This window comes from Lepidochelys olivacea (assembly GCF_965140295.1).
Source record: "Lepidochelys olivacea isolate rLepOli2 genome assembly, chromosome: 14".
In the NCBI taxonomy this organism is placed as follows: Eukaryota; Metazoa; Chordata; order Testudines; family Cheloniidae; genus Lepidochelys; species Lepidochelys olivacea.
In genome coordinates this window covers 19,670,189-19,691,479 of record NC_140424.1, presented here as the reverse complement: position 1 = coordinate 19,691,479, position 21,291 = coordinate 19,670,189, and the positions used below count along the sequence as shown (strand labels likewise).

The following is a 21,291-nucleotide window of genomic DNA, read 5'->3' as shown; positions in this document are numbered from 1 at the left end:
TCCCCCCCCGCCCCCGCAACTCCTGCTGGTATTAGCTCATCTTAAGTGATCACTCTCCTTACAGTGTGTATGATAACACCCATTGTTTCATGTTCTCTGTGTATACAAATCTCCCCACTGTATTTTCCACTGAATGCATCCGATGAAGTGAACTGTTCACGAAATCTTATGCTCATATAAATTGGTTAGTCTCTAAGGTGCCACAAGTACTCCTTTTCTTTTTGCGAACACAGACTAACATGGCTGCTACTCTGAAACCTTCCATGGAATGTATGTTCAATAGTAATTATGTCAAAACAACATATAGGGCCCTCCTTAGGCATATGCTACATACGCAGCTGCATAGAGCACCTGAAAATTTGGGGTACCACTGGGTCTTAGTGTCCACCCTCTTGGCTTTCCTATCCCTGTTCTGACCCTTCCTGCAGACTCCCACAGCTGGCTGCTGCAGCCTGGTGAGTCTTCCTCTGGAGGGGATCTAGTACTTAAAAGTGAAAAAGCCTTCCAGCCTGCCAGACCTATTAGCACAACACTGAAACTATTAAAGAGCCACTCAAAGGGTAATAAGAAAAGGAGTACTTGTGGCACCTTAGAGACTAACCAATTTATTTGAGTATGAGCTTTCGTGAGCTACAGCTCACTTCATCGGATGCATACTGTGGAAACTGCAGAAGACATTATATACACAGAGACCATGAAACAATACCTCCTCCCACCCCACTCTCCTGCTGGTAATAGCTTATCTAAAGTGATCATCAAGGTGGGCCATTTCCAGCACAAATCCAGGTTTTCTCACCCTCCACCCCCCCATACACAAACTCACTCTCCTGCTGGTAATAGCCCATCCAAAGTGACCACTCTCCTTACAATGTGCATGATAATCAAGGTGGGCCATTTCCAGCATAAATGTGAGTGAGTTTGTGTGTCGGGGGGCGGAGGGTGAGAAAACCTGGATTTGTGCTGGAAATGGCCCACCTTGATGATCACTTTAGATAAGCTATTACCAGCAGGAGAGTGGGGTGGGAGGAGGTATTGTTTCATGGTCTCTGTGTATATAATGTCTTCTGCAGTTTCCACAGTATGCATCCGATGAAGTGAGCTGTAGCTCACGAAAGCTCATGCTCAAATAAATTGGTTAGTCTCTAAGGTGCCACAAGTACTCCTTTTCTTTTTGCGAGTACAGACTAACACGGCTGTTACTCTGAAACCTGTCAAAGGGTAATGAAGCCATTTACCAGGCACTTGCCAAACCCCAGGTATATACTGTCAGTTTCTGACAAAAACAGTTGCACATTACTGTAACATTTACTCAGAACATGTTAGTCTACAGGACCTTAGTTTAAAATTTGCTTTAAAAATATTTCATTAGTGAGTTGGTGAAGATTATAAAATCACATCTCTAAAAAATCCTTGCATAGATTTTTAGATGCACAATCGTCTTTAGCCTTAAATGCTTGAATCTTCAGACATATCGTTTTTTAAATAAATCCTTCAAAAGACCACCCTTATCCAAAATACACATTTTAATTACTCAAAAAAAAACACTTGCTTCTAAAGTCTTCCTGTCCATCTCTTTCTCCCTTCACCCCCCACTGAAGAGAGCCCTTAAAGGGAAAACACCCCTTTCCTTCCAGATAGCTGGACAAAGAGTTTCCCTTTCTTTACTTCTGACTATCTGATGAACTAGTTTTAAGAGAACCCTCCAGCAAAATCAGTACCTTAGTAAGATATAAAATCCTTTGTTACGCCTAAAATCTTTGGAAACATTTTTTAAAGTTGGTGAAATTTCATAAACATGTCTATTGTTATGGAGATCACACAAACTAATTTAGTGTTCCCTTTTTCTAAAACCAATGAACATTGTTATGAACACACTAAACTTCTGTGACTGATTTAAAATAACGTCTTTGTTTCAGTGAGTTAAATACGTAGAAATCTGGAATGATTACTTTATGAAGGCTTAAGAGTACATTTAAAATATAAAATCAGCTTAGAAATACTGATTAAGAAAATGTAAAACAGAGAAGAGCTGCATCATGTATTCCATAATATTTAATGTTGTATTCAGCAAGACAGCTGACTCACCCTTACTACAAAGTTTTTGCAAATAAAACTGACAAACTTCAGGGCATATCAAAAAATCTGTGACTGATTTTTTATTCCCAATAAGTGCTTTTAATTAGGTATCTTCTGCATGTCCATTCTGTGTGACAGAGAGGGTACGGGGTCTCTGGGGGGAACTGTGACTCACCGCCACCGTGAGGCAGGACGGGCATCTTGCTATCCTTTGCTGCCTCATCCCTCCCCGCCCCCCCTCAGGCTGTGAGCCTGGGCTGCCATCGGGCATAGGGGCACCAGTTTAATAATACTGCATAGGACCCCATAAATCCTAAGGACGGCCCTGACAACATACAACCTCTGGAATAATATTTTAAAAAGCCAAAAATATAATGTTTTCTTGACTGTATCTAAATAATTGCTGGAGAAAATAAGTCACTTCTTCACTATTTCCATATTTGTACAGAGCTGAATGTGTGTCATGACAATCTGGCCCAGCCAATTGATATCTCCATCATGTATCTTTATTGTAGGTATCACCTTTGGTAACTGTCACTGCTCTGTGATATTTCTCTTAATTTCATCACAGTAGCTGCCTAATAAACTCTATACGCCTACATGACCTTCTATACAAGGATCTCAAACCATCTCACATATAATAGTGATTTAATTTACACAATACCCCATGACATATTTAAATATTAGTCATATTTTACACATAGGGAAATACACACAAGACCTAAGGCCCAAGTTTTCAGAAAGCATCCACTAATTCTGGGGTGTCTAGTTTGAGACACAGTTCTTATTTTCAGAATTGCTGAGCACCTACAATTCCTGTTAACTTCAATGGAAGTTGCAAATGATCAGCAACTCTTATTTACTTTCTCCACATCTTTCATGACTTTATAGACCTCAATAATATCCTCCCTTAGTCGTCTCTTTTCCAAGCTGAAAAGTTCCAGTCTTATTAATCTCTCCTCATATGAAAGCCATTCCATACCCCTAATCATTTTTGTTCCCCTTTTCTGAACCTTTTCCAACTCCAATATATCTTTTCTGAGATGGTGTGATCACATCTGCATGCAGTATTCAAGATTTGGGAGTACCATGGATAGAGGCAATATGATATTTCTAAAGGCTCTTTTCTAAAGCATATTTTTCCTTCTGCTTAACACAACGATGAACTCTTACTTCCATGTTCTTTCCACTCTGATGTTCTATTCCATGCTCATCGTTTTATCCATCTTTATATCCTCTATGCACTGAATTCCCTCCCACACCCCTGATACCAGGGCAACCCTTTCCTCAAATCCCTCCAAGAGACCTACTTTTGTTAGCAATCAGACCCCAAAACAAATGAACAGAATTTAAAGTTTGAGGAAAGTTACCTAACCAACTCCTTCTTCAGGGCCTCACACTATCTACTTTCTATGCCCCTCCTAGACTAAGCTTTTCATAGCACTTGTCAATTGTCTTGTACAGTCACAAGCATGCTGTCAGTACTTGGAAACAAGAATAATCCAATCATGAGACAACTCAGTCAGACAAGTGGCTAAAGTGGGATCAGAACTCACATCTTCCAACTCCAAGACCTGTGCTTTAACAGCTAGATGGCAACGCTTCATTTCATGAAACCAATAATCAAACAGCAGTATTACAAGGAGAGGAACTAACTAAAAAGGTCCCCTTCCTGCTTACGTTGATTTCAGTGGGACTAGGACCAAGTCCAAGGATAATTGATTTCAGTGGGACTAGGACCAAGTCCAATTCACCCTTAAAGTCAATTATTAAAAATATATATCTAAACCTACTGCTTGTTCATTCTGGAATGGTTTCCTTGATACACTGAAAGAAAAGGAGTACTTGTGGCACCTTAGAGACTAACCAATTTATTTGAGCATGAGCTTTCGTGAGCTACAGCTGTAGCTCACGAAAGCTCATGCTCAAATAAATTGGTTAGTCTCTAAGGTGCCACAAGTACTCCTTTTCTTTTTGCGAATACAGACTAACACGGCTGTTACTCTGAAACTTGATACACTGAGAGGATCTTGTGCTATATGACTGTTCAGACAGCCAAGAGAGCACTGACTCCCATTATCATGACTAATAAGCTTGGTACATCTATCTGGAAGGTAAAGTGAATAAATAATAAAACTAATCTTCCTCTGAATAATTGTAAGAGCAAGAATTGGTGTAAAAACATTTGTTTACACTGTCCTATGAGGTTATTTCAACCAACATGAAAATATACTCCCTATAGGTTGTACATCTTCAAACCAAGAAAACTTACCTATGAATTTTTCAATTGTCACCTCTCGTGTTCCCAGGTCCTCATATATTCCTTTCAGGCTGTTAATTAACCCTCTGATTTCCTGACTCTCTGCAAAACTCTCCAATATATTTCCCCTGGCAATGACATCTGGCTCCTGGCATCCTCCTTCCTCTTGTTCAGAGCCATCCCCGTTCATCTCACTCAAAGCCATTTCCAAAGAGAGCAGCCAATTCTTCCCTGGTAACATAAGAGCAAATAATCATTTACAATTTAATTAAACCCACATCCAGCAGGGTGATATAAAAGAGGGGCTGCCACCACCCCAGACCCAACATCCCACGGGGGGAGTGGGCAGGACTGAAGGAGGGGTCACCATCCCCTGAGACCCAACATCCCATGCCAAGGGGTGGGTGGGACTGAAAGAGGAGCCACTACTCAGGGGTGCTGGAACAATCTGGTGCAGAGAACCACTGCACCAAATTGTAAACACTGGATATAAGCCAGGGGTGTGGCAGCACCCCTAGACCAGCATCCCACAGCTGGGGAAGGAGGTTTGAAAGAGCCGCCGTCCGCCCCAGGGGCCGTTTTTCCCCTGGCTGACTCCCGCTCCATCTTACAGCAGGAGCCACGCCCACGCTGCAGGTCACTCTCTCGTGGGCTCCTCCTCCCCGCAGCCCCAACACGCGGGATGCGGCTGCTCCGCTGCCCTACCCCATCCCGCCGTGTCCCGAACTCCCACGGCTCGCCCCGCAGGGCTGGGAATCACTACCGGAGCGAGAGCTCCATCTCCCGCTACCCCATTCCCCGGGGACCCCTCACGCCCCCATACGCGGAGCTGCTGCACCCGGAGCCACGGGCGGGGCTTCCCGTCCCCGTTGGCTGGGGCAGTCCAGAGCCAGGGGCCCAGGAGCTGCCACGTTACCCTAGCAACCGCTGCTCCGGTCCCAGGGGCCTCTCAGCGGACAGAATCCTCCTCTCCCGTGCTCAGCCCTGGCCGACCTGCCTCCCGGCTACGGGGCGCCGCGCGGAACAGAAGAACGCAGCTACGGCTCAGTTCCTGAACGCGGCCACTCCTCTCCGTGTTGCGGCAGCTGAGAGGGCGGGGAGTAGGCGGGCCTTGCAGAGACCCAGCTCCATGAGCTCCACTCACAAGCATGGAGGGGGTGGGGTTGTGGGAACAGCCTGTCTCAGACCAACAGGGGCTTGCCAGACAAAAGCAGTGTGGGGCGGCCTTAAATGTCTCCTCACGCTGTGAGCTTTCCTTTGTATCACAGTTCCAGGGCCTGAAACGTTGGTGACTTTGGGGGAGCTAGCAGCCACTCCACTGTCCCCCCTTAGCTATGTAATCCTCACACTGGCTCTGTGTGCCAGGCAGGTGTTCTCCCCCCTCCGCACATGCAAGGTCAGGCCTCCATCCAGCATTTGATAATTCTAGATGCCCGGTTTGAGATGCCTTGGGCCCTGTTCTCAGAAACGCCACACATCCCCAACTACATTTGAAGTCAGTGGGAGCGGCCAGCGCTGAGCACCTCAGAAAATCAGGACCTACGTATTTCAAAGCTGGGTGCTCCACAACTGAGCCACCAACATTCACTGACCCTTATGAAAATGTTGGCCCATATCACTTGCCATATCACTTTGTCAAAGCAAAAAGAAAAGGAGTACTTGTAGCACCTTAGAGATGAACAAATTTATTTGAGCATAAGCTCAGCTCACTTCATTGGATGCATCCGATGAAGTGAGCTGTAGCTCACCAAAGCTTACGCTCAAATAAATTTGTTAGTCTCTAAGGTGCCACAAGTACTATTTTTCTTTTTACGGTTACAGACTAATACAGCTGTTACTCTGAAATTGTCAAAGCAGGCATTAAAATTCAGGTGTTCCTGGCCCCTAGCTCTGGGGGACATCCGCCTCTAGTTTAGCGGTTATGCCAGGTGTTAGAAAGCAGACCCATCAGTCAGAACCCTTCTTTGACAGCTTTTGGAAACGGGTACACATGCTATATGAGGTGATTGAGCTAATCAGTTATAACTAATACTGTTACACTCCAATAAAAACAGTGTGGTGTCTGCCAGCCTATTAGTCAGCTGGTAGACAACCTACTTGTAGAACTTCCCTATCAAGCCTTGGATTTGCTCTGGATGCATGTGACCTGTTTGCTATGCATTATTAAACTATCCAAAATTCACACTAGGAGGTCTGTGGTCCCAAGATAGCAGCTTTGTCCAGCTCAGCAAATGCAGAACCCTGCTCATGCCAGTAAGTGCTGCACAGAGTTTGTCTCAGAAGTCACTCTGCATAGGTTGTAAGCAGAATGGCTAGCAGACAATCAGATCACTCCATTTATGATCCTATTTCATGAGCAGTTGTGTGTTATCTACATAGATGTTTAGTCCATACAGAAACATGCATTATATATTTTAGCACAGAATAAGACAATGTCCAATCCTGAGCCAAATCATATTCAGTTCTGGAAATAAAATGAACTGTTTTCATACAGTCATGCTCGGGGGGAAGAAATGTCATTGTGCTGATACTAAAAACTGCTGCTACCACACAACAGTGATCACTTATGTTCGGAACATTTCCCTCCTACTGGCTATTACCTATCCCCAGAAACTCTCCACCTCAGTTAATTCCAGCTCAATAGCTCACCCTCCAGCCACATTTCAGCTCTATTCCAGGACCTTATTCCCATCCACTGCTGTGTTCTCTCCTAGACCCCAGCATCCAATCTTCCACTTGCTCCTTCCTGTCATGCTTCCTGGTGTTGAGAGTCCCATTACCCAACAATTCCACCCCCTCCCAAATAACAGTCCCATCTTTAGTTTCAATTTCACTAACACAGAAAAGCTGTAATCACAAGACATAGAAACATCAGGATCTTGTTACTGCAGTGCAAGTATCTAGATTTTATTTGATGTGCACATATCTTAATTTCACATTTTACAAAGCAATACATGTATTTTAGTTCACATTTTAGGTAATACATATTAGCTCTCATGGACTTTGTTAGCTCAGACCTGGATTCTCCACCTAATAACTACACTATCAATTTAGTTATAAACAAGATTATTCCACCTTTCCATTTCAATCACAGAAGCATAATCACTTTAATTACTTGTGATAATCTGGACTAATTTTAACGGAATTCAGAAGCAGCATGGTTTTCAATCTAACCCTCTGATTCTGCCATTATATATTTGAACAATGAAAGAAAATCCACTTGATTACTGTCCAAAGTTTCTGAGAGTTTAAAATGAGACTATATACATTAAACAAAATGAAAAACAAACAAAAATGGATAAAATAATCTACATTGTTTCAATAGCTGCTGTGATTTACTTCATTGGAAGGATGGTGTTTTTCAAGTTGATTCATAATAGCAGTGCTAACACTAACAGAAAAGTGGCAAAGCATATTTAATCATTTTAACTCTGGTTTACTCATTTGGTCATTATAAATCTTTGGAAGCCCTACAATTACAGGCAGTATCCCTCCCATATATATATTCCTATTCATGTATGCGTTTGTGGGATTTTAATTATAACTGTTTTGTTTACTTACCACTTCTTTTCTTCCATTAAAGGGTAATTAGGTTTGTTATTCTACGGTTGCTCACAATTCTGTGCTGCTAATATTACACATCTATTTTGTTTTTTTAAAGATAAAGAGAGCAAGCAGAATATGTTTCAAAAGAAAAGCTGCTCAACAACTGGAAAGAGTGCTAGGAACCTAGCGCTAACCTGTCATTATGGTGCTAGCTATTCCCCCTGGAGTGGATTTAATTGGGAGACAGTTGTTAATTAGGCAGGAGGCTGCTGAGCTACTGAGAACAATCAACCCATCATCAGGGAATAGTGGAAGAAGAGGAAGGAAGTACAAGGGGAGGAGACAGGTAGGGACAGGATACAGAATTAAGAGGTCTTTCCCCCTTCCTCTCTGGAAAGCAGGCTAAGGGGGAAGTTTATGTTCACATGTACGTTGACTGCACAAGCATATACTGATGAACTGTTGAGGGGACTTAATAAATAACACTCTGGTGCTTATAAATCCGAAAAGCAGCCCACCTGTTTGTGGTGGAGAATGCAGCCCTGTCATAAACAATTACAGGGACTCTGCAAACAAGTATAAAACAATTAAATTTTGGACCTCACCATTTTGACAGGGTGCCTTTACTTTAGTAAATCAGCAATGATGGAATAGGTTAGTTTCCCAATTCTCTATTAAGATTAATTCTGTATAACTCATATGTATTGAGTGAGTACCAATCAATATAGTATCTGGAATTGCTGATTTCTTCTTCTCAAACAGCTAAGTCTGTTACATTGCAGGGAGTTTTTTAGTATGTTTTTCAAAAGGTTGTTTTAAATAAAATATATTTTTATCTACATCTTATGTAGATAATCCATTTTCTGCCTATATATTTCATTCTCCAGTAGGCGCTGAGACCTACTCTTAGGGGGTATCTGTTGAACTGCATTTTTCCTTTAGAAAGGAGAGTCATAAAAATGTCTAGTACAAAATTTTTAATTTAAAATAAATGTAAGAAATACTAATTCATAGACTGCACTATGCAACTGAATTAGGACACAGTTCAACTACCCTCAAAGCCAAAAAAGTCTCCCACTGACCTCAACAGATGTTGGAGTTGATCCTTTAGGAGGTAGGTAGAGGGGAACGGAGGAGAAAAGTCAAATGGAGAAGTGGAGGAGGAGGAAGTGATAAATGTAGTGATTATTTCCAATCCCACAATAAGATCCTTATAGGGCAGGAAGGGCAAAGAGTGATGACAGAGTGGGGAAAACTGGGTTATCCTATGGAGAATGAGATGAGGCTGTCAATCAGACTGCTTTTCAAACATGTAGTTTCACCAACTGGATAACAGACTGTACACAATCTCCTAACTCACCAATGTGGATGTGTGCTAGTAAACGAGAACATGATGCAGAAATTATACAACCACCGCAAGCATTTATTGGGTTTAAATGCGTACAAAGGATCCTTTATCTTTTATATCTGCCGTGTGGGTTTCTCATCAATGTGTCACTCTTTCTAGCTTGTGTTGCTATCAACAAGTAGGCAATGTGAATTAGTAAGAGGCTGTGATAGATAGATTCTCTTTGAGGAACACCCTCTAAATGGTTATTTTAAGAGCTCTCTCATTATATTTAGAGTAGATCCTCTGTACTCTGTCCCAAAATGGTTCCAGTGGTTTATATAATTAAAGAGTTTGTACAACTTGTTTCGTTTTTCAAAACCTGGAGCTTTGGGGATTTTACTGTGGTAGACAGAGAAGAAAGAGCTGCTAAAGCCACCAAACATCCCAGCAATTGCTAAGTCAAATTCAGAATGGCCATAGAAGGAAGCAGGATCAAAGACAATTGGGCCAAAATTGTCCTCTGCCACATTTCCTGCCCACAAATCCCCATGAAGAAGAGCGGGAACAATCTCCATGTCGCAGAACATGTCAGGAATCTTCAGCTGGAAAAAGCATGAACAATCAAGCAAAAACTATAATTTGACCAAGGAAAAAACTAAAAGGCAATACAATACAAATAACAGAATAAATAAAAGTCACTGTCTCTTTTTAGTCATTATGAAGCCCTATTCAAACTACAGTCAATAGATGCAGAAGCAGGTCAAAAGTGTTAATCAACAAGAATAATTCTGATTCATTTCAGGCAGAGTTTAATGTATCATTCACTAGTACTCACATTCACTATTGTCATAATGCTTACAGGCATGGACAATACAGGTTATCACAATAAATAAAGAACAGCTTCCTTTCATTGGAACAGTTCTAACAAGTAAACAACTTTTAGCACCAAAATCCTGAGTCTCCTGTGCTCACTGAAGTGCCATTATGGAACAAAGAGCTATAAACTTGGTGCTTTAGTGTCAGAACAGAACAGTGATTCTGAAAACCAAGCAAGCAGCCACTTGATTACACTCACTTTCTCTCTTACTTTCCCTTCCGGAGCTACTGAATCCTATCAAGGAGCAAAGCGTAGGAAGAGGCAACATTTCCTCTTATTGTGCGCCATCAAAGTAAGTCCTCCATGCAACTGATTCTCTGTACAATATTATTTTGAGCCTGTTTATACTGTTCAGTTGTTTTCATTGAGTGCATGGTTCCACAGACAGTTTCAAAGCATTTTAGACTCATTTAACAATTCACTCTTGGAATTATCCATTGTGCTAAAGCCACAAAATGTTCAACTCCTCTGAACCTGGGGAATTATATCCCTACCCATAGCACTGTAAAACCATGGAAGCACAGGATTCACAGGACATATTATGGAATGCTTCTTTTATTATAATGAGAAGCTCTTCTGTTACACCTTTCATCCCTAGATCCCAAAGCTCTTTACAAATACTCATTAATTAAACTTCATAATACCAATTGCATAGATGGGGAAAATAAGAGAGGGGTTAAGTATCTTGGCAAAGGTCATGGAGTGACAGTGGCAAAGATGGGACTAGAACACAGGAATCCTGACCTTCTCTTGACCCTATTCTAACCATCATAGAACGGAAAGGGACCTCAAGAGGTCATCGAGTCCAGTCCCCTGCACTCATGGCAGGACTAAGTATTATCTAGACCATCCCTGAGAGGTGTAGAGTTGCCAGGTGTCCGATCAGCGGCGCAGTGGGGCTAAGGCAGGCTCCCTGCCTGCCATGGCTCCACGCAGCTCCCGGAAGCTAGGGTTGGCAACTTTCTAATTGCAGCAAACTGAACACTCTAGCCCTGCCCCTTCCCCTAGGCCCCATCCCCTGTTCCACCCCTTTCCTGAGGTCCCACCCCTGCTCACTACATTCCCCCTCCATCAGTGGCTCACTCTCCCTCACCTTCACTCACTTTCACTGGGCTGGGTTGTGGGCTCCAGCTGAGGGTGTGGGCTCTGGGGATGAGGGGCTTGGGGTGCACGAGGGGGCTTCAGGCTGGGGGGTGGGGCAGAGGGATTTGGAGTGTGGAAGGGGACTGTGGGTTGAGGCAGGGGGTTGGAGTGCAGGAGGGGGTGAGGGCTCTGGGGTGGGGCTGGGCATGAGTGGTTCAGGGTGTGGGAGGGGGCTCTGGGCTGGGGTAGGGGTTGGGGTGTAGGGGGGTGAGGGCTCTGGGCTGGGGGTGCAGGCTCTGGGGTGAGGCCAGGGATGAGTGGTTTGGAGTACAGGAGGGGGTTCAGGGCTGGGGCAGAGGGTTGGGGTGAAGGAGGGGGTATGGGCTCTGAGCTGGGGGTCCGGGCTCTGGGATGGTGCTGGGCATGGGGACCTCCATATAGGAGCTGCTTCTGGGAGCTGCTTGAGGTAAGTGCCACCCAGATTCTGCATCCCTGACTCCCTCCCATGTCCCAACCTCCTGCCCCAACCCTGATCCCCCTCCAACCCTCCGAACCCCTCAGTCCCAGCCCAGAGCATCCTCCTGCACCCCAAACCCCTCATCCGCAGCCCCACCCCAGCTGGAACTCACCGTGGGCCCCAACCCTCTGCCCCAGCCCTGATCCCCCTCCCACCTTCCGAACCCCTCAGCCCCAACCTGGAGCCCCTCCTGCACCCTGAACCCCTTATTTCTGGTCACACTCCAGAACCCACACCCACAGCCCAGAGCCTGTACCCCCTCCCAACCCCCTACTTCAGCCCGGAGCCCCCTCCTACACCCCAAACCCCTCATCCCCAGCCCCACCCCAGAGCCTGCACCACCAGCCAGAGCCCTCAGCCCCCATGCCCCAACCCTCTGTCCCAGCCCTGATCCCCCTCCCACACTTCAAACCCCTCAGCCCCAGCCCAGAGCCCCCTTCTGCCCCCCAAATCCCTCATCCATGGCCCCACACCAGAGCCTGCACCCCCAGCCGGAGCCCTCACCTCCCCACACCCCGACCCTCTGCCCCAGGCTGGAGCCCCCTCTCACACCATGAACCCCTCATTTCTGGTCCCACCCTGGAACCTGCACCCCCAGCTGGAACCATAGGCACCAACTTCCCCTCTGCCCAGTGGGTGCTCGACACCCCTGGCCCCGCCTCTGCACTGCTCTCGCCCCATCTCCATTCCACCCCCTTCCCCCAAGTCCCTGCCCCAGCCCCATTCCACCCCCTTCCCCCAAGTCCCTGCCGCTGCCCCGCCTCTTCTCCACTTCCTCCTTTGAGCACGCTGCATTCCCGCTCCTGCCCGTCCCTCCTGGAAAGTCCTAAATGCCGCCAAAGAGCTGTTAGGTGGCCGGAAGTGCTGGGAGGGAGAGGGACGTGGTGCACTGCGCGGGGGGAGAAGAAGGTGAGGGGGGAGCTTGGCTGCTGGTGGGTGAGGAGCACCCACTAATTTTTCCCTGTGGGTGCTCCAGCCCCAGACCACCCAGGGAGTTGGCACCTATCGCCAGAACCCAACGCCCCCCCCCGAACCCCAACCCCATGCTCCAGCCCAGAGTCCCATTCCACACTCTGAACCTCTCAGCCTCAGCCCAGAGCCCCTCCTACACCCCAAATCCCCCATCCCAGGCCCCACCCCAGAGCCTACACCCCCAGACCAGAGCCTAGACTCCTCTCCCACACCCCAACCCCCTATCTCAGCCCAGAGCCCCCTCCCATATTCCAAACCCCTTGGTTCCACACACACCCCAGTCCAGAGCCCCCTCCCGCACCCTGAACTCCTTATTTCTGGCCCCACCCCAGAGCCTGCACCCCCAGCCGGAGCCCTCAACCACTCCTGCATCCCAACCCACTGCCTCAGCCCAGAGCCCCCTTCTGCACCTGAACTCCTCATTTCTGGCCCCACCTTGGAGCCCACACCCACAACCGGAGTGAGCGAGTGAGGGTAGGGAGAGCAAGCAACAGAATGAGATAACAGGGTGATGGAGTTAGTGGGGGCGGGGCCTCAGAGGAGGGGCAGGGCAGGGCAAGGTTGTTCAGTTTTGTGCAAATAGAAAATTGGCAACCCTAGACAGATGTTTGACTAATCTGCTCTTAAAAATCCTCAATGATGGAGATTCCACAACCTCCCTAGGCAATTTATTCTACTGCTTAACCACCCTGACAGTTAGGAAGTTTTTCCTAATGTCCAATCTAAACCGCCCTTGCTACAATTTAAGTCCATTGCTTCCTGTCCTATCCTCAGCAGTTAAGAACAATTTTTCTCCCTCCTCCTTGTAACAACCTTTTATGTACTTGAAAACTGTTATCATGTCCCCTCTCAGCCTTCTCTTTTCCAGACTAAACAATCCCAATTTTTTCAGTCTTCCCTCATAGGTCATGTTTTCTAGACCTTTAATCATTTTTGTTGCTCTTCTGTGGACTTTCTCCAATTTGTCCACAACTTTCCTGAAATGTGGCACCCAGAACTAGACACAATACTCCAGCTGAGGCCTAATCAGCACAGAGTAGAGCAGAAGAATTACTTCTTGTGTCTTGCCCACAACCATTAGACAGCAATCTAATCCTACAATAAGTTCCGGGAATAAAAGTGTAGCTGATCTGTAAATGCTCAATCTACTAAAATTAACTTATATTTATTCACAGATGCTCTGGCTTTTTAGCAATAATGTAGAGTCTGGTCAATACTAGGTGGGGGCTCTAAGATGTACATTTCAATGCCAGGATGCAATGCTAACTTCTGCACCCCTTTTAAAAGCCTACTACAGTAACATGCACCCTTTTTTCTTAACTCTGGCATCTGGACCTTAAGTAAAATTAGACCTGTTTACTAAAAGCCATATAAAGTTTGCCATAAAAATTGTGTAAAATTCCACTGAAGTATTCATCTTGTATATTTTTTATAAGTACAATGGACCTTTTATCTCTATGAGACACATTCATGTATTTATTTACCTACCTTAAGCTGTGACCACAGTTCTCTTGCTTCTCTGTCTCCATAATCTTTCTCAATCAAATCCATTTGAGCTTGGAGTCGGTGACATATAAAGAAAGTAGGCCAATCACGTTGCCATTCATTCACCTGGAAAATAAGATATCAAGATTCAAGTAATCATGATCAGTTGAAGAGGAAACAGCACTGTAAAGATTTTCTGCTGATATATCTGTAAAATTAAACTGTATATTACTGATACTATGGCCTGTTGCCTTGCTACCAGGGTGCTTGTAAACTAAACACGGTCAAGGCCTACTCAGTTCTGGGATGGGTGACCACCAAGAAAAATTTAGGATGCTGTTAAATGTTTTGTTGATCATTCATTTAAGGCTATTCTGCCTTTTGCGTCCATGTTAAGGAGGGGCTATCTTTCATATGAGAAATAAACCTAAGGCTCTGGGCACTTGCAGATATTAAACATTGCTTAACCTTTTATTAGCTCTGGATAGCCAAAATTCCCTCTGACATTTCAATTAGATAATGGTTCTCAATTTGTGGTTCAGGGACAACTAGTAGTCTGCAAAGTCCTTCTCAATGGTCTGCACAGTTAAATATTTTGGTTGAAACTCACCCCTGTGCAGAGAGCCAGCAGAAGGCCCATGCACCATATGAAGCCTGCTCTGAGGGTTTTAAGTTGAATTTAAGTGTTGCATAGACTTTGCCACTGGTCCTTCGGATGGGAGGGAATTTCACCTTTTGAGAACTATGTAAGTGAGTTTTGGGAGAGGATGGAAGTAATTTGTGAAGGGATCCTTTTCTTAGCAAGAGGTCTGAACATTGGAGAATCCCTGAGTAGTTTTCATTTCCTGTCCAAAACTGCTGTGTAGGCTTGCTGTGTGCTGCCAGGTTCCACCTCAGAAGTGGCTGTATCTCAGGAGTGGTTAAATTATTCCATTTTTTTTTATACAGACACAAATAAACTACATTAAAAGAGTATTATTACAGTTGCAAAATTAAGCACTGAAAAATATTAGGAAGCTCAAACAAAACTTTAATTCTTCTTCCTCATGCGTGTGCATTAGGATCACGTAAAAAATTATATACCTATTTTTTCATTGCACAAAATAGCCACTGCTCAGTGAATGAGACAGGGTTATGTAGTTAATAAGGTTTTTGTCTATCAGAACTCTTACAGTTTTGAATTAGGAACAAAACCTTATCAGTCCAAGAAAGTAGCAGTCCTGTGCAGGAAAACAAACCCCATCTTTTCCCAAGTTGGAGGTAAAATTTACGTTTTGTTTATACTTTAAAAACTTTTAAGATGAAAATGAAACAGCGAGAACAAAACTGGTGGTTAAAACAAGCCATTGAATATAGAATTAGTGTTTGATTTTAACATGTAATAATAACTTTCACAGAGCTGGGACTTACCTGCTGTATAAAGCCACAGCATGTGACTGTATGGAATCCATATTTATCCACATACTGAGGTTCAGAATGTCCTGCACCTTTACCTAGCAAACAAAAAGACTGATCATGTCCAAAGGGCAAACCAGCTTTTTTTCCCTCCAATCCTGAACTTTGCAAGAGCAATAGATTTATGAATCCAGTTCTGATATGACTAGGCAGAAAAAAATTGGGGAAAATAGGTAATTAAACAATAGGTCAACTAAATACTTTAAAACACAAAGAGTAATAATTCTGTGCATGTATATGCAGCTTTTTTTTCTTTGGAGAATCACAGACCTATTAAAGATGGAAGTAAAAAACCTGGGCTGTTTTTCAGCAAGGAAAACTGAGGTACAGTTAGGTTCATTGACTTGCTGAAGGGCACAGAGCAAGTCAGTGGCAGAATCAGGAACAGAACCCAGGTCTCCTGATTTGCACCCACACTTTTCTAAGCACTTTACCCTGCTGCCTCCTAACCAAAACTTTTAACTGTGTGTCTCATACTGTACATTATTTCAGACAGATCAGCAATCTTGCACCTCACTCACAAATAATGTAATTACTTGGTAATAAGCATACCACTATAGAGCACATTCTGTCCTCCCCAGAAATCGGTGGGAACCATGCATACACAACTAGGTGCAAAATCTGGGCATTAGATTTGAACACTACTAACCCTGACATAGCAAATGATCTTGCTGTGCTTCATGTGTTGTTCAGTGGGAGTTAGATCAAGCTGTAGAAAAAGTCACTGAAAAGACTCCCATTGACTTCAGTGGAAACTGGATCAGAACCCTACTGAATTAACTTTGCCCTCAAGATGAACAGTAATACTCAGTAGAACTAACTTGTCTTTTTATTAACCTAAAGATACATTCCTTTATTATTTTAATAAAAGTGCAATGTATTTTACTGCAAGTGTAAAATATCTCTAGTGTAAGTAAATGTGAATTTCTGTATATTTTGTATTAAATGGTATTACATGTTATAATAACAAGTTAATTGTACCTGACCTATAGACATGTTTAATAGTTGTTGTTTTTTACTTGGTTGGTTCAAAAACCTTCAGGGGATTATCTTGATAGTACATGATGATGAAAGGCTTACAGGGATACTGAAAGGTAAATCTGACCCAAATTTTTTGTTTTTAAAAAATTACAAAAACTAAAACCAATAGAAATCGTTTTATTGTTAGCAGTTTTTTTTTTATTTAGTAAAGGCAAAGTAAAAAGTTACAAATTATTTAAGTTTAGTGTTCTATGGATCAAAAGATACTTTGTATATATATATTTGGTATTGTAGCAGACGGGGCCCTTTAAATTGGTTTTCTCCATTCATAAGGATTATAATGCTACATGTATTAAATACTGTGTCATATCCAGAAGTGATTATTGCAGTATTGCACTAGTACTTTAAATCTATACTCTACCAACAGTGTTTCCCTCCTTCTTTAATTTCTCTCCAAGTTTCTGGTTGTGAAGGTGAAGATCTGCTATCTGCTCTCCAAGCTTTGCAGAGTGTCTGTAAGATCAGAGAAACAAAACCATACATTCTTTATCTGTTCGTTTAAAATATGCCTTTAAACACCATTTATTAAACAAGAGAGAATTAAAGACCAGAGAAGGCAGGGAGCAACTCTGTAAAGCAGGAGGCAATTTAAAAATCAGGAGAAAGAGAAAGCAATGGAGTAGTTTAACTCAACAGAAGCTTAACAGAACCTCTCAAAGACAAGTTAATTGTCTGAGAAATGTACAGATATATCACATGGCTGCTACCTGTGAGTAAAGCTGCTCTGACAAATGTGAACAGTCAGGTATAGACCACATATTCCTGAAAGAGATAAAGGGCCAAATTCAAGAGAGAATTTGGCCTAGAAGCTTGATTGTTGATTTGAATTTCACTTTTACTTTTTATTTTTACAGTTATCAGACACACGAGTGATATCATTTGCCGAAGATAGTGAATAGACTCTTTCAGAGATTCCCACCAACACAACAGAATTATAAGCAGAGACTCTCAAAATCATAGTAACAAAGAAAGTATGAAGTTCAGACATACTTGTTGAGATTTTTCATCTTCAGGTACTCCATGACAAACATTGCACCCTCTCCTGGAAGGTCAATCACTTTAATGGGCTGGGGCACTCTCAGGGTGTTGGTTTTCTGGATAGCCTCTAAACTTGCCATTTCACCTTCAAACATTTTTCTAGCCTATTCAGAAACAAGAATTTCACTGGGGCAAATATCCTTGGGCTAAATGATGTGATTTCTGCACTAGGTGTATTGGAAAATATTTGTTGTTTATAAATTTGTGAATCTATTAATCCTTCATAATAAAATGTAGCAGCAAATTAGCAAAGCTTCTGTCCCAGCCAGGATATATTGGTTTGATTGTATTGTTATTGCTTTTCTTGCAAGTTCAGCGTAGTTCAACACATTACACAACTTATCAGTGTAAATACTCAAAACATCTATGTGTAGTTAATCTCTGGCCTCAAACCTAGGTACAGCAGGGTTACCAGTGGGGCTAGAACCCAAAACTTTCAACAAGAAAAGCATAAAAACCTGCCACTTGAAATAAAGGAGTAAATCCTTAGACTGTGACTAAGCAGCAAGTCCCAAGTGGGAGATTGATCACATTAATTAAGCCAGTGTACTGCTGAACAGTTTGACCTTCTAAGTGACAGTATTACTCTTTCTGCCCATTTTTAATTGTATGTTTTAGAATGAAATAACCCAGACTTATCAGTTTCCCATGTACTGAACTACAAATTTATGGCTGAATTTTTTGTTCTGCCTTTATTTAGTAACAGAACAGCTAAGAGTATTTCCTGGAAAATTAAAGCCTTTTCTTTCCAACTTCCCACTGAGCGAAGACTGCAGCTCCCACATTTTCTTCTGTAAGGAAATGTTACCTTTCTGCTAGATGCTTCTTGCATACCTGATTTCTGGGTTCAGCAATAGAAATTTGAGTACTTTTATGTTATTTTATTCTCTCTTAGGAGGATAAGGAAAGGGTTTGTCTATCTTAGGTGTTCACATGTCTCTTATTACCATAGTAGCTAAACACTTCCCAATCTTTATCCACACAACACTCCTGGGAGGTAAGGATGTGCTGTTATCCCCATTTTACAGATAGGAATTGAAAGATTAAGTGACTTGCCTATGGTTATACAAGAAGTCTGTAGCAAAATAGAAACTTGAACCCAAGTCCCATAAACCCTAAACTAGTTCCTGAGGCACTGGACTATCCTTAATAACAGCAGAGAAAGGCTTTTTACAATAAGGAAGAGACTGACTATGTGCCCAACCTTACACTCCTCGCACAGATAAACCCCATTAAGGTCAATGGACACTTTGCTTCAGTAAGGATTATCGACAGGATCAGGCCTTTAGCCCCCAATCCTACTACTTATTGTGATTGCCTTATTGAGGTCAGTGGGGCTTCACACAGAAGGAGGAACCCATTTACATGCAACAAGCTGCAGGTACAGGTATTAGTAAGAAAAACAAGAAATCCAAAATTATATTGCACATGCAATCTCTGCATAAATTCCTTGGGTTGCAGAAAGATTAATCTTTACCTAAAAAGGAAGAGGAAGAATAAAACAAGTTTATAGATAGCCTGGAGATTTCTTTCCAATTATATTTCAATGATCTTTTAAATAATTTTTAAACTCTTACTTGGTTGTACTGTGTTAATCAAGGTTTTTACAGCAATCAACTGATGGCTAATTTAATTATTGCATGCACACACAGAACCATCCGGTAAATGTAAACAATGGGGATCTGATGACTTAGCCCTCTCAGACTGTTGGCTAAAACATTCTAACTCAGCAAAATGTTACCAACCACTTAAAAAGCTCCTAAATGCGATAGAAACAAAAATCTCAACATGCACATTTAAACTGATTTCTTTCTCTTCTCCTGGCTGAGTCAGTCTTTCTATTTTTCTAAGGCAGATTCCACAAATGTGGCACCAATACCACTTACCTGAAAGCGGGTCCCAAAAGAGTCGATGGCAATTCTGTGTTAAAAATCAGCCAGCAGACAGTGGTCAAGCAGTTGCCCCTAGGCTGGATCTCCCTCAGTTCCTCTGTGCATCTGGATTCCACCAGGCCACACGGTTCCTACGTTTCCTCCTAAACTCCTATTTCTCAACTGTAAATTGACTGATAGCCTTGTTCTGACTAGAGAATGTCCCAATCCACAAACATCACATTTGAATGCCAATATTCCCAAAGTAATAGGGTGCTTGGAGCCAATGGTTTAGTTCAAGTATTTTTTCTAGTTTTGCCTTAATACTAACCAATTATTTATTATTTTAGAATTGTACAAAACATAAGAAAGGGTACATACGCAGGGCTCTAGGCATCCTTCCCACAAGTGATTAGGTGCCGTGAGTAAGTGGCAATGCCTTAACCATATGTGTGTTGAAAAGGCCACTACAACTCTCCCACCCTTATCAAGGTGAGTGCTAACCTTCTTTCCTTTCGTATCACACAATTTAAATAATAATACAACATAACAGTGGCCCACATGCTCCGTTGCTTCTGTGAACAGAGGGTAGGAAAAATGAGAAGATCCAGGATGGTGGCTCACCAGCACCACAGCACACTCCCTTCCTCCTCCCTATGCCATGGGGAACAGACTCTATGGGTAGGATCAGGATAGGTGGAAGTGGGGTTTCGGAAGTAATCCCTCCTTCTCCTACAACCATTCAAGGATTCCTGATACTGTCAGTATTAACATATTTCAGTTTCCACTGCATCAAGTGAAACCACTTTCTTAAGGGGGATTGAGGAGCAAGGATGAATACGGAAGCTGATGGGAGCATATCTCCTGTAGGAGTTATGTTGCCATGGTGCCAGGAAGCACTGCAGATGCTCAATGCTTCTGCTGATCTCAAGATATCCTGGGTTTTGTGGACCAAAACCCTTTCCCCAATAAAAGAATGTACTCTGCTTTGGAGGGTGGGAATAGCCATTTCAGGGATAGTATTTGGCCCAATAACAAATTCTAAGCATGAGGGCAATTGCTCTGCTCTACGCTTTTTTATGCAGCAATGTAAATTATTTTGCACTTAGTATTGCAAAGGAATGTCAAGTTGCTTTACAACAGCATTACAGATAAACATTAACTGAGCCTACTGTCTAAAATGTGCTTTAAAAAGATTTCAGTTCTTAAAAGGAGAAAAATACATTAATCTTGAAAACACACAATTTACAATCATCAACAAACATCTCCAGACAATTAAGCACATTGCAGTGAACATGCAGCAATATTATCAGCATTAACCTGAGGCTTGTGATTGATTTTCACAAACACTTGCCCGCTGTCAGTTTCATAGCTCTGCCCTCGGCTAATATACCCTCCTCCTGAGCTCCCAAACGCCTTCAGAATGGAGGTCTTCAATTCAGTTTTCAGGAGTTTTTCCATTGGTTCCCCTGTTGCAATTGTTTCTTCTTAAATCCACTGCAAAACAGGATTAAAGGTCTGGGTCCTTCCTTTTTTGCTGTGTCTTTGCTATGAGGTTGAAACTGACACACACCAAAGAGAAAAATAACAGCTGAGAGAAAAATCAAATCAGTCAATAATTCCCAGAAATATTTATTTCTGGAAATTAGAGCTTTACTTTTTAAAAAAAAATAGATATTTAGGAAATATTGAATTTGTTGGAATATCCTGGGGTCCTTCGATGGCTGTCCTGAGAGCTTC

At 42.8% G+C, this 21,291-nt stretch overlaps 2 protein-coding genes across 6 annotated transcripts in view; both read right to left on the bottom strand.

Annotated features, from left to right (window-relative positions):
• Window positions 1-14,237, bottom strand: part of TBCD (tubulin folding cofactor D) — a 259,864-nt gene extending 245,627 nt beyond the window's left edge. For 2 of the 4 annotated variants that reach the window (XM_084646625.1, XM_084646628.1), the window contains exons 1-2: window positions 5,253-5,403; window positions 4,349-4,567 (exon numbers count right to left, since the gene is read on the bottom strand). In XM_084646625.1, the coding sequence (XP_084502751.1) occupies window positions 4,349-4,541 (193 nt within the window). In that variant the 5' untranslated portion in view covers window positions 4,542-4,567; window positions 5,253-5,403. Of the gene's footprint in view, window positions 1-4,348; window positions 4,568-5,159; window positions 5,180-5,252; window positions 5,404-14,149 lie in introns of those variants that run through there. The other 2 variants (XM_084646626.1, XM_084646627.1) reach the window with 2 other exon arrangements.
• Window positions 7,214-21,217, bottom strand: FN3K (fructosamine 3 kinase). Of its 2 annotated transcripts, XM_084646634.1 has the most exons (7): window positions 20,872-21,010; window positions 19,567-19,600; window positions 17,633-17,784; window positions 17,004-17,095; window positions 15,557-15,639; window positions 14,150-14,272; window positions 7,214-9,814 (listed from the first exon to the last, which is right to left on the bottom strand). In XM_084646634.1, the coding sequence occupies exons 3-7, from the start codon at window positions 17,773-17,775 to the stop codon at window positions 9,476-9,478; spliced, it is 780 nt and encodes a 259-aa protein (XP_084502760.1). In that variant the 5' UTR covers window positions 17,776-17,784; window positions 19,567-19,600; window positions 20,872-21,010; the 3' UTR covers window positions 7,214-9,475. The 2 variants fall into 2 exon arrangements, with proteins under 2 accessions (XP_084502760.1, XP_084502759.1); XM_084646633.1 differs by lacking the exon at window positions 19,567-19,600 and having other exon boundaries at window positions 20,872-21,217.
• Between the last annotated feature and the right edge of the window lie 74 nt (window positions 21,218-21,291).